Here is an 18,876-nt window from a genome sequence, read left to right on the forward strand (position 1 = left end):
GGTATAAATGAAAAACAGTAACAAATAAGATGCAGCAATGAAATTAAGTGTACAAGCACAGTGAATGCTGGATAACCAGCTAAAGCAAGATGACAGAAACATGAGCTGAAAACTACCTGACAAAAATCATGAATATGGTATTAAACTGGAAAGAAAAATGCTGGACTAATCCATCGGCTCTCATCCCTTCCTATCAGTCCCACTCCTGTTGCATATGGAAACTCAGACAGCTTCCCCAACAATGGATGTAAAGCAAAGCTTTCCATTTAGTTAATTACACGGGGGTGTAATCCCGCATTATTATCCTGGGCAAGCAGTCAGTTACAGTTGTGACTGTTACAGTCGGATGGACAGAGTTAACTACTACACACAGACAATTTCTGAGTAATGCTGGAAGGCGCCCAACATTCGTAACTCCGTTACAGCTGGCTCATGTTGGCATACAGCAGCCATGCAGGAGAAATCCGCATACTCCCTCCGTGTTTTGAGTAAGCTGGCTTTAGCAACAGCTGTACTAAATACATTTATAATTTGACTGGTGCCGTACAACTCCCATGTACGTGCCACTAGAATGAACAGGCAAGCAACGGAAGAGTTTGTAGTAGAGCTGCACGTTCTTTTTCAGGAATGTCTGTGTTAGGGAAATACTCTACACTGATCCTTCCACAGAAAAACATTTAAAAAAGGACAGTTTCATTTTAAATAGTGAATTCTGAATTGTATTTAGTTTTCCACACCCTACTTTAACCCTTATTCTCTCTGGTTCAAATATGGACAGTTACAAAAAGATGAATTAGTAAAACCAAAACTATTTTCATTTTTCATTGGACTATAAGCTTCACAGAAGGATTGTCTCTTTTTAGCATGAGAAGTATTTACTGCACAGTAGAACATTATTGTAACTCAGAACACAGTATTTGTCCTCATCAGAAATGATTCTCACTAAGTTTTCTGCAGCGATGACTTAAAAGTGCCATTCAAATTTTCTACATTTATGATGCCGCTGCCCAAATTTGCACGTTAACAACTCATTTGGAAGAAATACTACAAAGTAACCGCCACAAAATCGTATTTCAGCCTTAATTTTGACAGAAAATGACAGCTGGCTATTATAGAACAGATTACTATTTTTTTTTTCCCTTTAAAAGAAAAGCAGTTGTCTGGAGAAATGCACAGAGGCAAATCCACGAATGCAAGGTAAGCTTATAAAAGCATTAAGAAGATTTTAGGGGACAACAGAACATCTACGATTAGGAACACTGTAGCTTACCTGCTTGCCTTAAATCCTTTTAGTTTCTGTACAAAGAACGATTCAAGAACTTCTGCACATTGGTAAAAAGGGGAGTCACTCGGATTGTAGTAACGACAGTTATCAAAAATTTTGGTCATGTCTGCCACAAACTCCGTGACCTTTTTGTAGTAACGTTTCAGTATTCTTTCCTCCATGGTGGCAAGGTCTTTAAAGAAACCAGAGATCATTACAATGAGACATTTTCGTCCCCAACAGAAGTTCACGTTGTCGAGGTTACGGGAAACAAAGCCTGTCTGGGTTAGCTGCTTTTCCAGGAATGCTGCCTGTGACACAGTGACACCAGTAGGGCTCCTTCAGAACAAACACTTACGCATTAATACGTTGTGTACAGCTACATTAAAATGTAAGTATCAAAACGACCTTGGAAAACTTGGGTCTTTTGCAGGAAGCTATTTGTTTTTTCAGAAGAAATTGGGGGTGGGTGGGTGGGGTGCAAGTCGGACAATCTGGATTCAGTTACTTGTACTTTATTTTCTTTACAGGTCTCACTGAGACCAAGAGTATAAACCTTCCGATTATTTTTTATTTGAATTCATGACTTGCTTTGAATGAATTATCAATTTTCAAGGGCATATGCACATTGCCACATGGCACAGATGAAAGATTTCAAGTGCAGGATCATACAAAACGCTAGTGCTCTCATTCTTACTGATGTCTTAGACACATTGATGAGACCAGAATGGTGAAGTAAGCAGTAACTGTCCTATTTTAATGCAAATGTAAATTAAAAAGAGGAACGAGAACTGCCGATTATAAATATAGCTGTCTAAACGTACCGTGGCACTTTTAGCTGGAAAGAACAACGACCTGCCTTTGGAAAATGCCCTTAAAAGTGCTGATATTGAACCGCCAGCAGTGCCAGAATGTGTGAAAACAAGCGCAGACAGGCCTGCGTTACCCAGGGTGTTTTACATATATTGTATACTTACAAGTGTATTTTCCTGCTAGTTAAGTTAGAAAGGGCTAAACGCACTTTTGTTTACTCCATTAAATCTTGATATGCTTAATTAGATTATTATTTGAGCCTTCCTTATAAATTTTAACCTATCAATTATGGAATAGAAGTTGTTTAGCCTTTTTATAACAGCACAATCCTGAACTTTGGAACAGAAAAGGACACAATTCCTAAGCAAATTATTATTTTCAGTCAGCATACTACAATTTTGTCAAAACATTGAAGTTAATTTCCCTATCTCTAGTTAAGGAGCAGGTGGGAAGGCTCAAATGATACACTAGGTCTCATTTAGACAAATGCCAAGGTATTGGTTCAGTAGCTGGAAGGAAAGGAGTAACATTTAGTGACACCATTTCGGGCAGGAGGTAGATTTTCCCAAGACGTTTCACATTCCAAGCGTTTATCGAGCTTACTCCTAGCTACCGGGCAAGGTCTAGTAAGATCAGGGTAAACCAGTGTAAAGCTGCAGTGCTTCCCGCTTCCGCCCCCCTGCCCCCCCCTTGAATCAATTGTTATTCATTAGCTTTAAAGACAAATTACATGTAATCCAAAATCTAGTACACTATCTAGTCAGATGGAAATAATTTTAAGCTCCACCTTAAGCTGCGTGTCACACAACTCTATGAGCACCACTTCCTCCTCAAACCACAGAGTACATACTCCACACTTGTAGGAGGAACTGATGCACAAAGGCAGAAAAAATCCAAAGCAAAACATGGTAGATTTATCCTCTTGAAATAATTTTAAACCAGGAATTCTATCCTACTGCTGCACTGAATTTCACATTTTGTATGTTAGACTGACAGTATTTAGGGTTAAAGAGCCAGCCTAGAGGTAGATATGTTAAATATATAGATAAACCTGCTAAATGTATCAGTGAGAAATCACATTGTTTCATCTGCCTCACTGCAAAACCTGTGTATTTTGCAAAACACATCTTTAAGATCCCTGGATGCAAATGGTCAGCAGGTAATTAATTTGATATTCAAAACCCTAAATCCACCCACTCACGCTGTTGCTCAGAAACACTCACCCATTGGTTCTTTAATAACACCATAATAATCTGGTGCATCATTGGGATCTACCGGTTCTAGGAATGGCCATGCCATTTTGTGAGCCTGTCAGGAAAACAAATAACACAAAACAAAACAATTGCGTTACATTAGCACTATTTATTAGCTAAATATTTTCATTATACTTTTATCTGTTGGAGTTGAACTTAAGGAAAAGCGCAGTGTTAGGTAACTAGTTCTCATCTATGAGTGGGGAAAGCTTAAAGCTTGGTGCCAGTGGCCGAGTAGTTGGGCTTCAAACCAGGAAACAACGTGAAGTTCGGGCTGAACAGGCGGCACGGAAAAGCAAGTAATGAATTTACGGAGAGTGCCTGGCACTTCACACCTAGAAACTGGCCACTGTTTTCACTTTCAAGGACTCTAAAATTAATTTCCTTTCATAACGTCTGCAAAATATAAGACAAAGCAAAATATTACCCTTTGATGATTTCTGTTACCACACAATTATTTTACCAAAATTCTTCACAGCTGTAGCAGAAAAGGCAGAGGTACTAGAAGAGAACTCAAAGCCTCCCCCAAGGCTCACCAGATATGCGCTGTACAGTAAAGCACTCCGTTTGCTGCAGTCCTTATTCTCACCTGTAAGGAACGTAGCACTCTTCTTAAACCTTCATAATCTTTATCAGTTAGTGGACTGAGCACAGTCATGGCATCTTCTGTGGACTGACATTGTGGACACACATATTCATCAATGAGATCTGCCTCACTTTGTAAAATGCCAACACAGCGCCCATGATACCAGTTCTGACATCGGTCGCAGCCAATGTAAAATCTGCAAATCCAAAAAGATGTTAGTGACTTGATCTACTTAATTCAAAGGTCACATTTAAACACATAAACCTGCAATCTCCTGCACACAAGCAGATACTTGGCACGATTAAATACAAACGTAACATGACAAATTCTAATTACACTACTCAAACTGCTTTTGTATTTACAAACAGGCTAAATTACAGACCATTTCAAAATTAGTTCCTAAATTTTATACTACACACTTTCAAGCAATCAAGATTTCAAAAATAATTCCTGTGCTTTAGAGTTGAAAGGAACAGTGTAATGCCAGAAGTCTCACCCAACCAGTATTCCAAAACAATTCAAGATACATTTTGCACAAACTGCGCTACAACTAGGACTCTTGTTTCACTCTGTACAAACATTTTTCATAAGGAAGCTTCAGTCTTGTAGCTGAATACAGAAGGGGTATTTCTATGACAAGGCCTTACAGTAAAAGATACCAACCGTATACCCCCATACTAAAATTATGCTTTCTATCCAGATCAGATTAAAACACACACACACAAAAAAATCCGCTAAATACTACATTTGTCTTTTAATCTGTCTAACCATCCCTTGTTAAAGACAGAAAAAGAAGTAATCCCAAATTAAAGTACAAGGCGTTTAGAAAAAACAAAAACAAACCAAAAAACCCCAACCAAAACCAAAACCCAATACATTTTGACCACCCTGAAAATTTCTCTTTTCCTAAACATTTACTGTATAGACACATTTTGGAGAGGAAGACAATTACTGAAAAGCAATTTGTATTACGAATGAATACAACATATGCAGAGTAACTTTTTTTTTTCTTTTTTTTTTTTTTCTTTGCAAGGAACAGGTAACCACAGTCAGAGCAGTTTGCTACCTAAACATTAAATAAGAGGTTCTTATCAGAACTCACTGTGACTCATCATAAGGTGTTCTGCAGATACAGTACAATTCCTCACTGCTGCCCTCTTGTGCCCGTTTACAATCATTACAGATGTACACATCCATTTTCTTAGCCTCCTTTTCTGTGATGCCAACACATTCTCCATGATACCAGTTAGTACAAAGATCACAGCCAATATAGAACCTAAAAGTATTCACAATGAAAATGACAATGTAATTGTCATTTCAAATGGCATGGCACTTTTCCCTGCATTTCTCTCTGATGCGCTTTCTTGCTGCCCTGCGTCAGTTATCTGTCTCGGTTTCCCTGCTTCCTAGCATTCTGTCCTTACAGACTAACATCTCATGCTGCAGCTGTACTGTCAGTAAGGTCACTGGGGTCAATTTTAAATTGACATTTCATTAAAATGCACAACAATATGTAACCAGACTTTGACAAAACTGGGCTAAAAATGTATGTCTCCAACGTGTGTGTGAAAAACTGTAAAAGGCACAAAAAGACAAGACCAAAGAAAAAGATTTACATTTTCAAAACCGTAGCTCAAAGGCCACTGAAACATTTCCTTTAAGATTTGAAAATGTAGGTCTCAGTTAATTTAAAAAACAAAAGCAAAGCGCAAACACCAACTAGGAGTTACAAGTATACTACGAAGAACATGCATACCAGCCATGTGTAGGATACATATTGGTATAACATGATATGAAAGAAAATGGGGCCAGGACATGGTTGTCATACTTGTAATTTTTTTTTTTTTTTGAGGGGGCGCATACTGAAAACCAGATAATTAAACTACTCAAAATTGCAACAAATTGGAACGTGGACTATTCTGCAGAAAATAATGTCTACTCTCAGACACAGCTGTGTGACGGAACCAGATATGGTATGACACAAAGTGAAGGGAACCAGGTACGGAATCGTATGAATGGGACCTTGCACAGAATGATGTGACAAAACTGTAAAATATTATGCAAGGATGTTTGTCATTTTGTGTATGGATATCTCAAAACATACCTATGACTAGTGACAATCAACCAGATGGGCGAAGTTACACATCCATTCTCTCTGCCTAAGCAAAAGCAAGCTGACTCAGAACCTTGATCTTCCCGGATTTTGGCGACCATCCCCACCTGCCACGCGCTGCCGTATGAATTACTGCCATCCTAGTTCAGCCTGCCAGCACCCCCTGGACACTGCACACTAGCAACAGGACAGGAGCTAGCACATGTTCCACAAAACAAGCATCTCTAATTTCTTGGGTCCGTGCATACGCTCTGGTACTCAGATCCTGCCTTTTCTCTTAATTTTCAGTCAAACAAATCCTAAAAATAAAAGTAAAATAATAAAAATAATAACAAATGACGCAACCCATAAAGAATAGGTAGATACAGCTCCTTCTGTCAACTACCAACAATGATTCAGCCTGCCTCCTCTTCCCATGAAAGACTGTGTCTCTCTGCCCCTGGTGATGCGGAAGCACATTTACGTCTAGGTGTAGGTGCTAAACCTTGCCACTAGAATGTGGAACAGGTGTCACGTTATGTCACTTCACAAGTAAGTCAGAATCTAAGTAGGAATCTTCAAAAGACACCCTTCCTGGCCATCCCTGGAAACATTATGAGCAAATCCCTACCTATAACCCTGGAGTATCACAAATGAAAACCAAACATAAAGGGATTTCCAATAAAATACACAACACGGAATGACTTTTGAGGATTTACTACATCCTAAAAAATGCATAGGGTATTCATAATATACCACTAATTAGCTTTTCAAGCAGCACATCTATCTTTTTCTGAAGTAGAAAAGAGACACCGGCACAAAGAGAAGCATCTGATGCCTATGCATATATATATATTTGAAAATAATAAAAAAAAAAATGTTTGCCAGAAAACTGTTTTAAAACTTGACTAATCCCTTTCCAGATAGTGAAAGGTTAATGTAGTTCAGTAGCACAGTCATCATTTATAAGAACATAAAATTCAGGATTCACAAAAAGCAAAGCAGCAAAACTGAATCGTATTGCTAAGGATACTAAGTCATTAAGATTTCATTTTCTTCAATTTTTGTTCTGTGCATTTAAGCACAGCTCTCGATTCAGGCTACCAAAACTCTCTCTATAACCACGTTTTTCATTGGCTTACTCAAACGCCCACCAAAAAGAGTCTGTCTGACAATCAAAGCCTTTTGCTCACAGAATTTGTTCATCTCCTCTCATTTTTGTGACCGTTCTATCGCTTACTAACAACAGAAGCAGTAATACACAGACCTTTATTCGGTGTCACAACAAAATGAGAACAGGGGATCCTCCTGAGTTTACTGGATTACGGGAAGTCTAACAGCGTTATTAAGCGTGACTGGTGACGTCCCTTAGAAGTAACACCAGGGCACCCCAGTCTGCTGTGTCTACAGAAATGGCAGCACAGAGAGCAGTCCGATTTCCCACACTGAAGTAACCGTGTCATGGTCAGAGCTACTGAACAACCAAGATCAAAAAACCCTGAAGACCTCAACTTCATGTATATACAAAAAAAATTAAACAACACAAAAGGCTAGAAGGAACCTCAAGAGATCCTCTAGTCCTGACCCTAAGCTTGGAACGAAGAACCATTACTGGAGTGAAAGCACTACTCCACCTCTGTGGTTTCTTTCTGTTATCAGCATTTAAACCACCACCAAATGGCATCAATTAACACTTTTTGGTATTGTTACTCGTTGAGCGGGTACATACTCACTTGGAATTGGTCTGAAGTCAAATTTATTTTACATACATCTCTACACAGCTATCCGATGTTAACCATTACCAGCTACTGGATGTTAGGCACTTCTAGCTTAAGCAGGAATGTGTAACGCTATCTCCCTGCAATCCACGGAATCTTCCACTCCACCACTTACTAAGTTTCTTCACAAGCTTCGTACGTAATATAAATATTTTCTCTCGTTCACAGTCAGAATCAAACTACAGAGAACTGCAGTTTTCACTTTGTCAAATGCTTACATATTCATTATTTTATCAACCCTGGGATGTAAATTACAACACATGGAAACCATTTCTACCTGAAACATTGTCCAAAGTGAACTGCAGCCCAGTACCTTCGAACCCCCTTTACTGGCTACCGACTTACAAAAAAGTCATTTATCAGAAGACGGTACCAAAGCTATTTCTAAAGAACACCAGCTGCTTGTTCACGAGAAATTGCTCACACCCAATTGTCACTTGCTTCTGAGGCAGAGGCAAAACGGCAAAAGAAAGAATAACAGAGCGGAGGGGAAAAAAAAAAAAAAAAAGAGTATGTGCATGTGAGACAGAAAGGTCATACAATGGGAACATGCAAACAAGTAGAAATATAAATCACATACATTAATAGTATAAATCAAGTATGTTAATAGTTTTGTAACTGCTAGTGGAAAAGAGAGACTTTATTCTTTATAACTTAATGATCATTGCAATAACACCTGATACTCTTATCTCCGATTCTAGAACTACCTTGCACTAACAGCTAAATGCTACACCTAAAGCTAAGGATACAGAGGAAAAGGCTGCGGCATTCACTACTCACTTAGACTCATCGTAAGGCGTTTTACAGATGCAGTAAAGCTTTGTGTCCTTCTTTGTTTCCTTTGAGGTAGTAGAAATCATTTTCTTTTTCTTGGACTTGGAAGCTGACGAATCTTTCTCCTCATCTCGCTTTCTCTTCTGGGAGGATACTGGCATTGGGACTGTGGTGGAGGAGGAGGAGACGACGCTGGCTGCGTGTTGCTGTGGTGGTGGTGGTGGCAGTGGTGGCGGTGGCGGCGGCGGTGCAGCGGCGGCTGCTGCGGCTGCAGCGGCTGCCGCGGCTGCAGCAGCTGCAGCTGCCTGGGCTTTTTCTTTTTCTTTCTTAATTTTAGTCAAGTCTTTCTTTAGCTCCTCCTGAAGCATATTAAATGAATAAATAGAGAGGAAGGCACTTCATATGATTATTCCAGGACAGGCTTAAAATCTAGACATTAAGCACGGGGATGTATCAAAAGAAAATAATTAGAGCCATTTAAACACACAAATCTTTCAACGTGCCTAGCCTACAATTCACATAACATTAAGGGATGACACACTTGGCCTACTGTGGCCCACTGGCTGTAATTTATCAGAAGCTGTTTTAGAAAACAAGGTAGTTTCAGTCCAGGTGAAAAACAAGCACTATAAAAGGCCTTAAATCTAGCTTCACAGAGACCCAGGTATCTACAACCAGAACTTCTTCCTGTATGTTTGCTTAAAATCTCACTGAGCAAACGGGTAAAGATTAACACATATATATTCTCCGCAGCTTAAAATCAAATCAGTCTTTGAGAATAACTGTCCTTACCTGTACTTCAATTTGTAGATCCTTGTCCAGAAGGGCTCTTTTTTTCAATATTTCAGCTTTCAGCTGTTCTTTATGCTTGAAAAGTAGAGCTGAGAGCTTAGTAGCATTCTGTTTACTACGCTTCTGTTCTACACTCTCTTCTCGCTTTCGTTTCTTAGCTGCCTGTTTTTCTTCTTTGTCTATCTTATCCAGAATATATTTCATCACTTGGTTGCACACAATCATTCTGGGAAGAAATAAAGAAAAAGTACATTGTGCCGAGCTGCCTATTTATCCCCAGCTGAGATTGCAGAATCATTTCATTCTCCAGCCTCTGCAAGTTGCAAGCTAAATTATCACGTTTCCTAAGATGTACAAGGCAAATTTAGTAACACACATTGTTCCCACTCATACTTTTTTACCAGAACACCACTGGGAGAGATCAAATCCCTAGTTAGGCTCAAGCGGCCAGTCCCAATTTCATTGAACTGGTCCGAGTATAATTGTTCCTCCCCTTCCCCTATAAAACTCCCAACAAAGCTTAGGCTTTAGTACAACGAGAGACATTTTCACTCAGTTCAGTTTTTACAAACAAGTTTGAAAGAGCTGGATTTTGTTTATGCTCGTGTAGGATGAAAGCAAGTTGGAAGCCTGTGAACTCTCCTAAAACATACGTTTCCACTCTCCAGTGACCACCAAATATTACTAAGCTTTTGTGTTTTGGCATAAGGACTGACATGTTTTTCAGTGTATAGAATTCACAATAAAGCAGTTGCCAATTTCTTCACTGATGACAACTCAAGATTAATTTCTCATCCGCTTGTTGTACACTCAACCACAAATCTCTTTTCCTGCTCACTCGTTCTGCAATTCACTTATTTTGCTTTACATTTCAATTAGAAAATGAATGTATTTTTGTTCTTCTGAACTTCCTTTTCCCTTCCCATTCTATTTCAAACCCACTAGAAACTAAATGCTTCTTGTTGCCAGAGTGACCATGAAAAATAACTCCCGTTGACATACAAGCTGGAAGCAAGCAACAAAATAGCAATGGGCAGGACAACCAGCTGCTGCTGGCTCTGTAGTCTTAGACTCAGACATACTGCCTTTTGATAGACATCTGTATTTCGATGACATATGAAACATCCTAGTGGTTTTGGAGGGCCGAGGGCCATACCACTTTGTTTACTTTGCTCTTCTTACCTGCACTACATCTACTTGATTTAGTCTGTTTTTTCACCAGGTAGGACACCCAAATTACATTTTTGGAGAAGAAAAAAACCCACCCAAACTATCAGTGACATAGAAAAACAGCTGTACTGCTTCTTCTTCTTCTTCTTATTATTATTAATTATATTGGACTTCTGTTGGTCTAAATACCGATTTGGCTGTCTGACACCACTACATTAAGAGTATATCACAATACATCTTACTCTGTGCAACTGTGAACGTTAAGCAAGTAGCACCTACTAATATTTTTGTAATCAACTAAGCTTGTACTCTGATTTGATGACCAAAATTTTATAAAAGCCACTACTCTTTTTCTTACTGACAATACACACAACTGTGATTATCCAACTGAAGCAACTGCACGAGTGAAAAGGTGTCAAAATAACCCCAAGACAAATGACAAACACTCCAAATCTGTGTGTAGCAGCTTTAAGCGTAAAATCTAGTTTGTCAAACAGAACTGCCTTCCAACTCTTAAATTTATTCTGTAGAGTGGGATGTACAGCAGGTAAGAATGGAAATAAACTGCCATGATAAAGAACAAACAAAACCCAGGCTTTTTTGCAACAGAACAATTAATTCTCCATTCTACCCTTCTTTTAAGGATGGTTTTGTGTTTTACCTTAAACTTAAAATCTGTGCCCAGCTTCACACACATGCAATACATTTAACTTTAAAAACATGTAATCAAAAGAAAATCGACAGTATACAGAATTCAATTACTTTAAGAACATGGTTATAAAAAAGTTACTTTTGAGCGTTACTTTAAGCAATTTTAAAATAGCAAAATTTCTTTAAGGGGCTTTTTGTTTTTTTAAAAACCAGTGTTTTATTACACCATTATAAGATGTTATAAATGCAAAACTTTCACATCTAAAGATGCACTATGATGCACATTCACCTCTGATTTTCTTCCCTCTCAGCTGGAGTCAGTGTCTTCTTTTGTTTCAAGTGTTCTATGACAGCATTCTGTTTCATAACCACCTGTAGGATGATACAGAATCCAAAATGAAATATGAAAAATTTAGCCAGTATTTCATAATATTACTGGGAGAACCAGGACATTTCCAAAGTTAAAGAAAAAGTTAGTGTTATTTATTTCAGTAAGTGACAAAATAGAACTGGTTTTATCAGGGGCAGTGCTTGTTTAAGGCAATTATCTGAGAATTGAAAATGAAATTGAAAATTAACACCATTCTCCCTCCCACACAGAGTAGGATATTTTGCTTAAGTTGAGTTGAAACCTAGGGACTAAATGTAAATTGACAGTATTTCTTCAGTGACTGTTTTTTTTTATTTTAAAAAATGGTCAGAGTCTATTTTTTTATATATATATATATATGTATTTTTTTAAGCCCTGCAGCCATCCAACAGCATTACATTTCAGATACCTCTTTGAAACCTCAGTTTCCTACAGCAGGCAATGAAAGTACTGTACATGTGTTCTGAACGTCAGCTCTCCTATCTATAACCTATCTTTCCTGAACTGAGAATGAAGATGTATTGTCCCAGCAGCTAGTGGTAAGTTGAATCAAGGCGCCAGAAGACTGCAAACATGGTACAATTGACTTGATGTGCTGAATTAACTCAGAATATTTAATGAAATTGCCAAAATGCAATCGTGCACTAACTTTGAAAGAATCAAATTAACTGCCTATCAAATGTATTAACATTGTTAACAAGAACAGGCATTTAAAATGAGATTTGTTTCATTCATTAAGTTTTAATTTCCTTCTGTTAACTTTACCTGTTTCTGGATAATGTCACTTTGATTAGAAGCCTGAAGGGTGTGCTCACGTTTAATTTCTATCTGTTGCTGTTTTTTCTTCTGTTGCTGCTCCCTGAGCTGCTGAACTCTCTGCAGCTGCTCCTGAACACTAGCTGCTTGAACTGTTACCACATTCTGAATCTGGTGAGCCTGTACTGGGCTAGTTTGTTGGATCTGAATAGGTAACTGAAGCTTGATCTGCTGGGGCACACTGCCTTGTTGGGCTTGTATCTGAGCCACAACATGTGACTGAAGCTGAGAGAGAACTTGAACTTGTTGCTGAAGCTGAGGCACTGTAATAACTTTTGTTGGAGGCTGCTGAAGTTGCAGCTGAGGACGAGTTGGGGATTGCACAGGAACCTGATTTAAACTCTGAGTAGTTGGAAGGGTTGAGACAGAAGTCTGAACCTGAGGTTGTGATTGCTGCAGCTGAGCTTGAATTTGTATGGGAGCATGGGGCTGCATCTGACTCTGCTGTTGGGTTGTAGTCTGCACCTGAGCTGGTGGCTGAGGCTGGGCTTGGGACTGGCATTGTGGGAGGACTGCCGTCTGCGGCTGGCTCGGGACTTGCACTGGAGACTGCCCTTGCGCCTGGGGCTGTGCCGGAGACTGAACTGGAGATTTAGATGTCTGTGCTTCGGGTGTGACTGGAGAGTCAACAGATGCCAAAGTCTGAGGCTCAGGCTGGGGCTGGGTTTCAGACTGCGATGCCGGCGGAGCTGCCGGTGGCTGGGCCAGCGGCGCAGGCTGGGTGCTCTGATTCTGCACTTGAGGCTGGGCTTGCTGCTGACTCTGAGGCTGCAGCTGAACTGGCGGCAGCGCTGATGTTGGCTGTGCCTGTAGAGCTTGCTTCTGTTCCCCTGTAGCTGTGAAGGAGAAAAAACAAGTATTCCATTCATTTCAAATGACGTGTCTACGAGCCTTACTAATTTAAACCTTTTAGAACTACTGTAAAGCTCTAGACAGAAATTCAAGAGATTTCTAAGTTTATAATACACTTCCAACAGATTTACTGTAATAACAGACCATCTCCAACTCCAAAAAAACTCCCATGCTACTGAAATTGAAGCTTTTTATCTGCTGAACAGAACAATGCTTACCCGAGGTTGAAGTAGAAACTGTTGTGGTAGTTGTGCTAGCTGTAGTAGCAGCTGCTGATAGTGGGGTGAAAAGAAATCTCTGAATTGTACCATTTGGCATAGCTGCTTGCATAAGCTGTTGTCCTGGACCAGGTATTACAGTCACACCCTGAGGGATTAATTGTAATTGACCAGTAGTTTGACCTTGTCCCTGAATTACCACAGTTAATCCTTGACTGCCACCCTAAAAAAAAAAGTTAATATTGATGCATTAGTGATAAAATTCTTAAACAGACTTTGTGGAAAATCAGAAGAATTAGCGTTTTGGATTTCAGAATTCAATACTTTCACCACTTCGCACATTCCTAAAATCCAAAACTAACATCTGAGACCCTGAAATAATAAAATACCCTTTCAACAATTCTATCATCAACAGATTACTGGGTTGGAGTTAGTTACACGTATTTTCATCCAAACATTGACAAGAAACCCTAGCCAGAAAGCAGCTAAAATACATTATCTTTGTTCCTAGAATTTGCAAGCAATAGAGAGCATGGACAGTTTTAGACACACTATTAATTACTTTCTGAAGAATCCCAATAGTTTGTGCAAAAGTCCTCTGCGTTCAAAACACTTCCTTACCGCATATCAGATCCTACCTACCTGTGAGCTCTCATGACTGGCTGCTCAGCCTGTAACATATTGTGAATTTCGGTTGCTTAAGATGACACTTAGGTAGCTCATGACATCACTCTCAACTCAAGTGACGGAGAAGGCAGAGTATTATCCCAACACATAGATGCGTAACTCCACATTTTGTGAACCCACTGAACAGAGTAAGGTCCCTACAAAAATCCTTCTAAGTCTTCTGGTGTGAAAACAAACTCTCTGAGAGTCTTGTTCCACATAGCAAAATCTTATCTGGCAACAAGCAGCTTGTACGTAACAATCATTTACATATATTATTTATAATTTGAAGAATAGCTGTTGTGGTAACTCACAGAAGTCTATTTTTACGCTATGCTTGACTCTAAAGTATTTTTTGCTGACAGACCTTCACGATCTAAGCAGAAGCTCTAAGAACTTTTTCTTCCTCCAGTTCCAGACACTGTAATTTTTCCTCTGGATAACGTGCATGAAAACTAAACCTTCACACGAAATCAAAAGATAAGGAACGAACATTACATTCTGAAGGTCTACAAAACAGGCCATACAAAATAATTATGTCCCTTACTGCTATTAACACAAAGACTTTTTCCCCATATTGCTAAACTTTTCTGATGCTGGTTACATTACCGGGGAATACAATAGGAAGTGATATTTAAAATTGTACATATACTGTTTAAGCTTCTTTCAGTCTATAATTATGCTACTATGGTCATTCTAAATGAAGGCCGGAACATAAATTTATGAGCAGATACATACACTGCTGAAATCCAAAGGCTTGATAAGGATTAGCACATTTCCACACCCAGAGGCTGTAGAAGCTTTTACCTGTCCTTGCGTTAGTTGTGTGAGTTGGGCCATAGTAAGTTTCACTTGTCCCTGCTGAGGGCGAGGGGGCTGCGATGGGGGCTGCGGCTGTGTTTGCTGAGGTGGTGTCCCAGGACTTGTGACAGTCTTCTGTCCAGTGCTGGAAGAAGCTGTGCTTGTACTAGAAACTGCTGTGGAGACAGGCTGACCCCTAATTATTTGAGTCACCACTTGCTGTGTCTGACCTGTAAGAGAATAATTTGTGGTAAGAAGCGTATTTCCAACATTTTAACCATCAGCACAGCAAACCTCCAAGTCACAACAACTCGCAATAGTGTACAATCAGACAAGCGAAGCAAATGCTGCAGGTTGCACATAAATTTTCTTTACAAACCATTTGCCCTGTGTGGTTGACTGAAAAATATCTGCAAAGCATTTTCTGTTTTAATTCAATTCACATACTTAGGGAGTATTTCAAACACTTAGCCTGCCTTTAAAAACAAAACAAACCAAACTTTCTCAATGCATAATTATTTTAAACTTCTTTGTTTGTTTTCAAATGAATGGACTTCAAAATGAGTACTAGATTTTCCAGTGTCAATCATAAACACCACTGACAAAGCCTGCAACCAAAACATTCAAAAGTCAGAAAAAGCACCTGTTAGAAGTCAAGCATGAAAATGAGGTATTTTTGTATTGAGACGTATGCTACAGAAAGTATTTATGAAGAAACAAACCATGGATGTCACACTGGAAATTTATATATTAAAATGAACCTACTGGCTGGAAGAATACCTTGTTGCACCACTACAGGTGTTCGAATGATGGTTTTTCCAAGCGCTGACTGCTGAAGTGGCGTCCGTATTACTGTCATACCAGGGCGGAGCGGTGTCCCTTGCACCACCTACATACACCAAAATGAAGAACATGTATCACCTTGTGAAAAAAGCTGCTGGGATAGGCCCTGAAGTTTGGGTTGGTTTTGCGTTTCTTTTAATTCCAAGATGCAAGCCGATCCAGTATTTTTTCGTCTATGTCCACACCACTAAGGCTTACCAAGCTCTGAACTATTAGTTTTTCCAATTGGAGAGAATTGTATCTCCTTGGAATAAAGGATCCATAAACTCTATTGCTGAGATGAGCCAAAAACATTGAAACGTGACTATAGAGAACTTTTAGTATCTGCCAATAACTTAAGATATATGCATCCACATTTTTTGCATTAAATAATCAGAAAAACATCTTACTTGTGAAGTGCTTGTGGTTCCTAACGTCCCTGTGGTATTTGGCCTAATGGTTACAGCTGCTGTCCTTGGCTGGAATGAAGTAAATGTTTGACTTGCACCTGTAGTTGATGGAATGATACCCAATACCTTTTGCTGAACTTGAACAACACCTAATTAAAGAAAAATTGAGAATCGTTAATGACATAATTGCCAGCAGAAGAAGTAAATGCAACCACAGGGTGGCATTTAGAAATCAGTCTCCAGGTTTCTAGAACACCTTTGAGCCTTTCAGCATTTCTCGGGAGAGCCTTTGTAAAGCAGCACTACACTTTGTTGATAATCCAACTACATTTTACGTTAAGAAATAGGTATTTTAGAAAAGTTTAAGGCAAGAATGAATCTTCACAAAGATCGGTTTGATGATAACTGCGAATAAGTCCTTGCATTGACACGGTGCCACAAATTAGTATTATACAACCATTAAAAATATAATCCGATTAATTTAAAATACATGTAGGAGACCAGTTTAAACACCTTTCACCTACAAGCTTGTGGTGCTGAAGAAAATGGGCAATACTTTTCCTCTCACCTAAGAAATTTCAATACAAAACTAGCAGCCTTCATGATTTCCTCAGACACTAAGTATAACAGACAGAGAACTGAGCTTTTCTGTTCAACATACATTCACAAATCTCAAAATATTACGTTCTCTTCCTGAGGCAAGAAGAAAGAATGCTAATCTTAGTTTGAAGCCTAACTCTTGCTCATCAGTGAAGAGCAGATGTAGGCATTAATAACTAAGAACAGCAGCTTTTTTTTTTCTCTGAATAAAGTTGTTTTTTTGATGTTTAATTTTGATAATGAAAAAAGCATGCTTCATTCCACATTGTTAAAAATAAAGCTTCTAATTTTGCATTATGAGATGCAGAATAATTTACAGGCAAAAAACGTGCATTTTCCCCCCTACAGGCACAAATATGCAAATACAGGGGGGATACGCTCTAGAAACTTGTGTGTGTATAGATATATATAAAAAATAGTATTTTTCCCCCTTCAAGTCACAGTTTATTTTACTGGAAAAATAGTGTCAATGGAGAATCAATCAGCAAACTGGAATACATTTTGAATTCAGTTCCCTTTCCCCTACCTCCTTGAGTTGATGGCACATTGACGGCAACAATCTTGCTGTTTGCAGGGAGTGGCAGCTTAGTTATCACTTTCCCTGCCATCGTTACTGGACTGCCTGAGATCTGGAAGGTCTGCCCTGTGCTGGCAATGGTTGTGGCTGAAGTGGCAGCTGTGCTAGTGGCTATTGAGGTACACAGAACAGTCAGTTTTAGAGCAGAATAATTAGTCAATGAAATGACTATTTTCAAGTATGAAACAGCAAACCACAGGATTATTTTTACAGTAATTTCTGAATGTGTCATACTTTCTTTGCTCACGTTTGTTTTTTTGGAAACAGTACGTTACAGCACAGAATGCTTTCATTACCAATGACTACTAGAACAACAACTGTCAGTAATAAATCAGACAGGTCAGAAATAAGACTACCCAGCAAGTCTGAATGATGAAAAATTAAGACAGGTATTATCTCAGAAATGTCCTGCTGACTCAGTAAGAGAGTTAAGAGCAAAGATAATAATAAGTGTAACAAAGATACAACATTCCGGAGAAGATGTAGATGCTGTATATAGGATGAACTCTAGCACACGTTCTCTCCACGATAAATGGCTACTTACCTGTCGAGGACTGGCCTTGTTTAACCCAAGTAGCAAAAGTCTGATGGAAATTCTTGTTCTGTTGGAATGTTACTGTAGCTGGAGAACCCACTTTCGTAGTTAGTACTACTTTGGTTCCAGTGGGGACTGGGCCTGCTAAAGGGCCTACCACAACCTTCTGCGGTGTTGAGACAGTAGTTGCAGTGCTGCTGGATGTAGTGACTGCAGGGGCCACGCCTGCTGCAGGTATCTGCTTCTGCTGTTCCAGCCGTTTCTACAGAATTTAGAAAAAAAAAGAATGAAGGGATGGATCAGCGTTTTCAGATTTTGTAAAATAAACCCTGTCTCTTCACAGTACTGAAAAATAAAGGACTCTGGTAGGATTTTAGTTCACATTGTAAAGACTGAAGAATAAGCTGCTTGCACACCCTATACCATGAGGCTCCTTGACCTGCAGAACTACAGGTCTGCTTATAGTACACAGCCAGAAATTTTCTTTTATAGCATCTCTAAAACCCTCAGCTTATGTTACTTTCACTGCACATTTTACTTCAAAGAACTTATTAATTAGTCTCAGATTAATCTGAAAGGTTAAAAACCTTTGAAAGATATCCATCTGTGTCTGGCTTTGACCATGTGCATTCAGCCTGCACCTAGGTCAGCACGCGGTACATCACCACGGTTTATTACTAGCATTCCTAAGTTTAGAGCTGCCTGCACTGAAATCCTGGCAGTTAAACGAAAAAAAAATAAAATACACTATGTCATTCTACTTCACCATTAAGAACGTAATTTTAATAATTACTCTTTTAACCATAAATCCAGTTTCCAGCCTGCTCAAAAAAGATTAGGTTCAAAATCCCTTACCTTACCCAGCAACCTTCCGTGCTATAACAGTCAAGAAAGCGCACTTAATTTAGAGAGCCACTTTGTGAAAGGATAGTATCAGTACGCTCTTTTACAATTCCAACTAATCTAACATTCTTCCCTATGTTACTGGAATTATCTCTGTTTTTATTAAATTTCAGCATTTGGTTAGCATATCATC

The 18,876-nt window shown here is 39.0% G+C and overlaps 1 protein-coding gene across 14 annotated transcripts in view; it reads right to left on the minus strand.

The window, feature by feature from the left end:
• The window catches only part of BPTF (bromodomain PHD finger transcription factor), a 56,686-nt gene that overhangs the window by 1,684 nt on the left and 36,126 nt on the right, over positions 1–18,876 (minus strand). For 7 of the 14 annotated variants that reach the window (XM_080375403.1, XM_080375397.1, XM_080375402.1 and 4 more), the window contains 14 exons: positions 17,850–18,102; positions 17,255–17,416; positions 16,129–16,277; positions 15,662–15,785; positions 14,903–15,126; positions 13,430–13,652; positions 12,309–13,195; positions 11,463–11,545; positions 9,353–9,578; positions 8,567–8,919; positions 5,019–5,192; positions 3,920–4,112; positions 3,301–3,385; positions 1,271–1,457 (listed from right to left, as the gene is read on the minus strand). In XM_080375403.1, the coding sequence (XP_080231529.1) occupies positions 1,271–1,457; positions 3,301–3,385; positions 3,920–4,112; positions 5,019–5,192; positions 8,567–8,919; positions 9,353–9,578; positions 11,463–11,545; positions 12,309–13,195; positions 13,430–13,652; positions 14,903–15,126; positions 15,662–15,785; positions 16,129–16,277; positions 17,255–17,416; positions 17,850–18,102 (3,323 nt within the window). The remainder of the gene's footprint in view (positions 1–1,270; positions 1,458–3,300; positions 3,386–3,919; positions 4,113–5,018; positions 5,193–8,566; positions 8,920–9,352; positions 9,579–11,462; positions 11,546–12,308; positions 13,196–13,429; positions 13,653–14,902; positions 15,127–15,661; positions 15,786–16,128; positions 16,278–17,254; positions 17,417–17,849; positions 18,103–18,876) is intronic. The other 7 variants (XM_080375396.1, XM_080375392.1, XM_080375394.1 and 4 more) reach the window with 7 other exon arrangements.

The sequence above is a fragment of the Falco punctatus genome, assembly GCF_963210335.1.
Source record: "Falco punctatus genome assembly, chromosome: 1".
Classification (NCBI taxonomy): Eukaryota; Metazoa; Chordata; class Aves; order Falconiformes; family Falconidae; genus Falco; species Falco punctatus.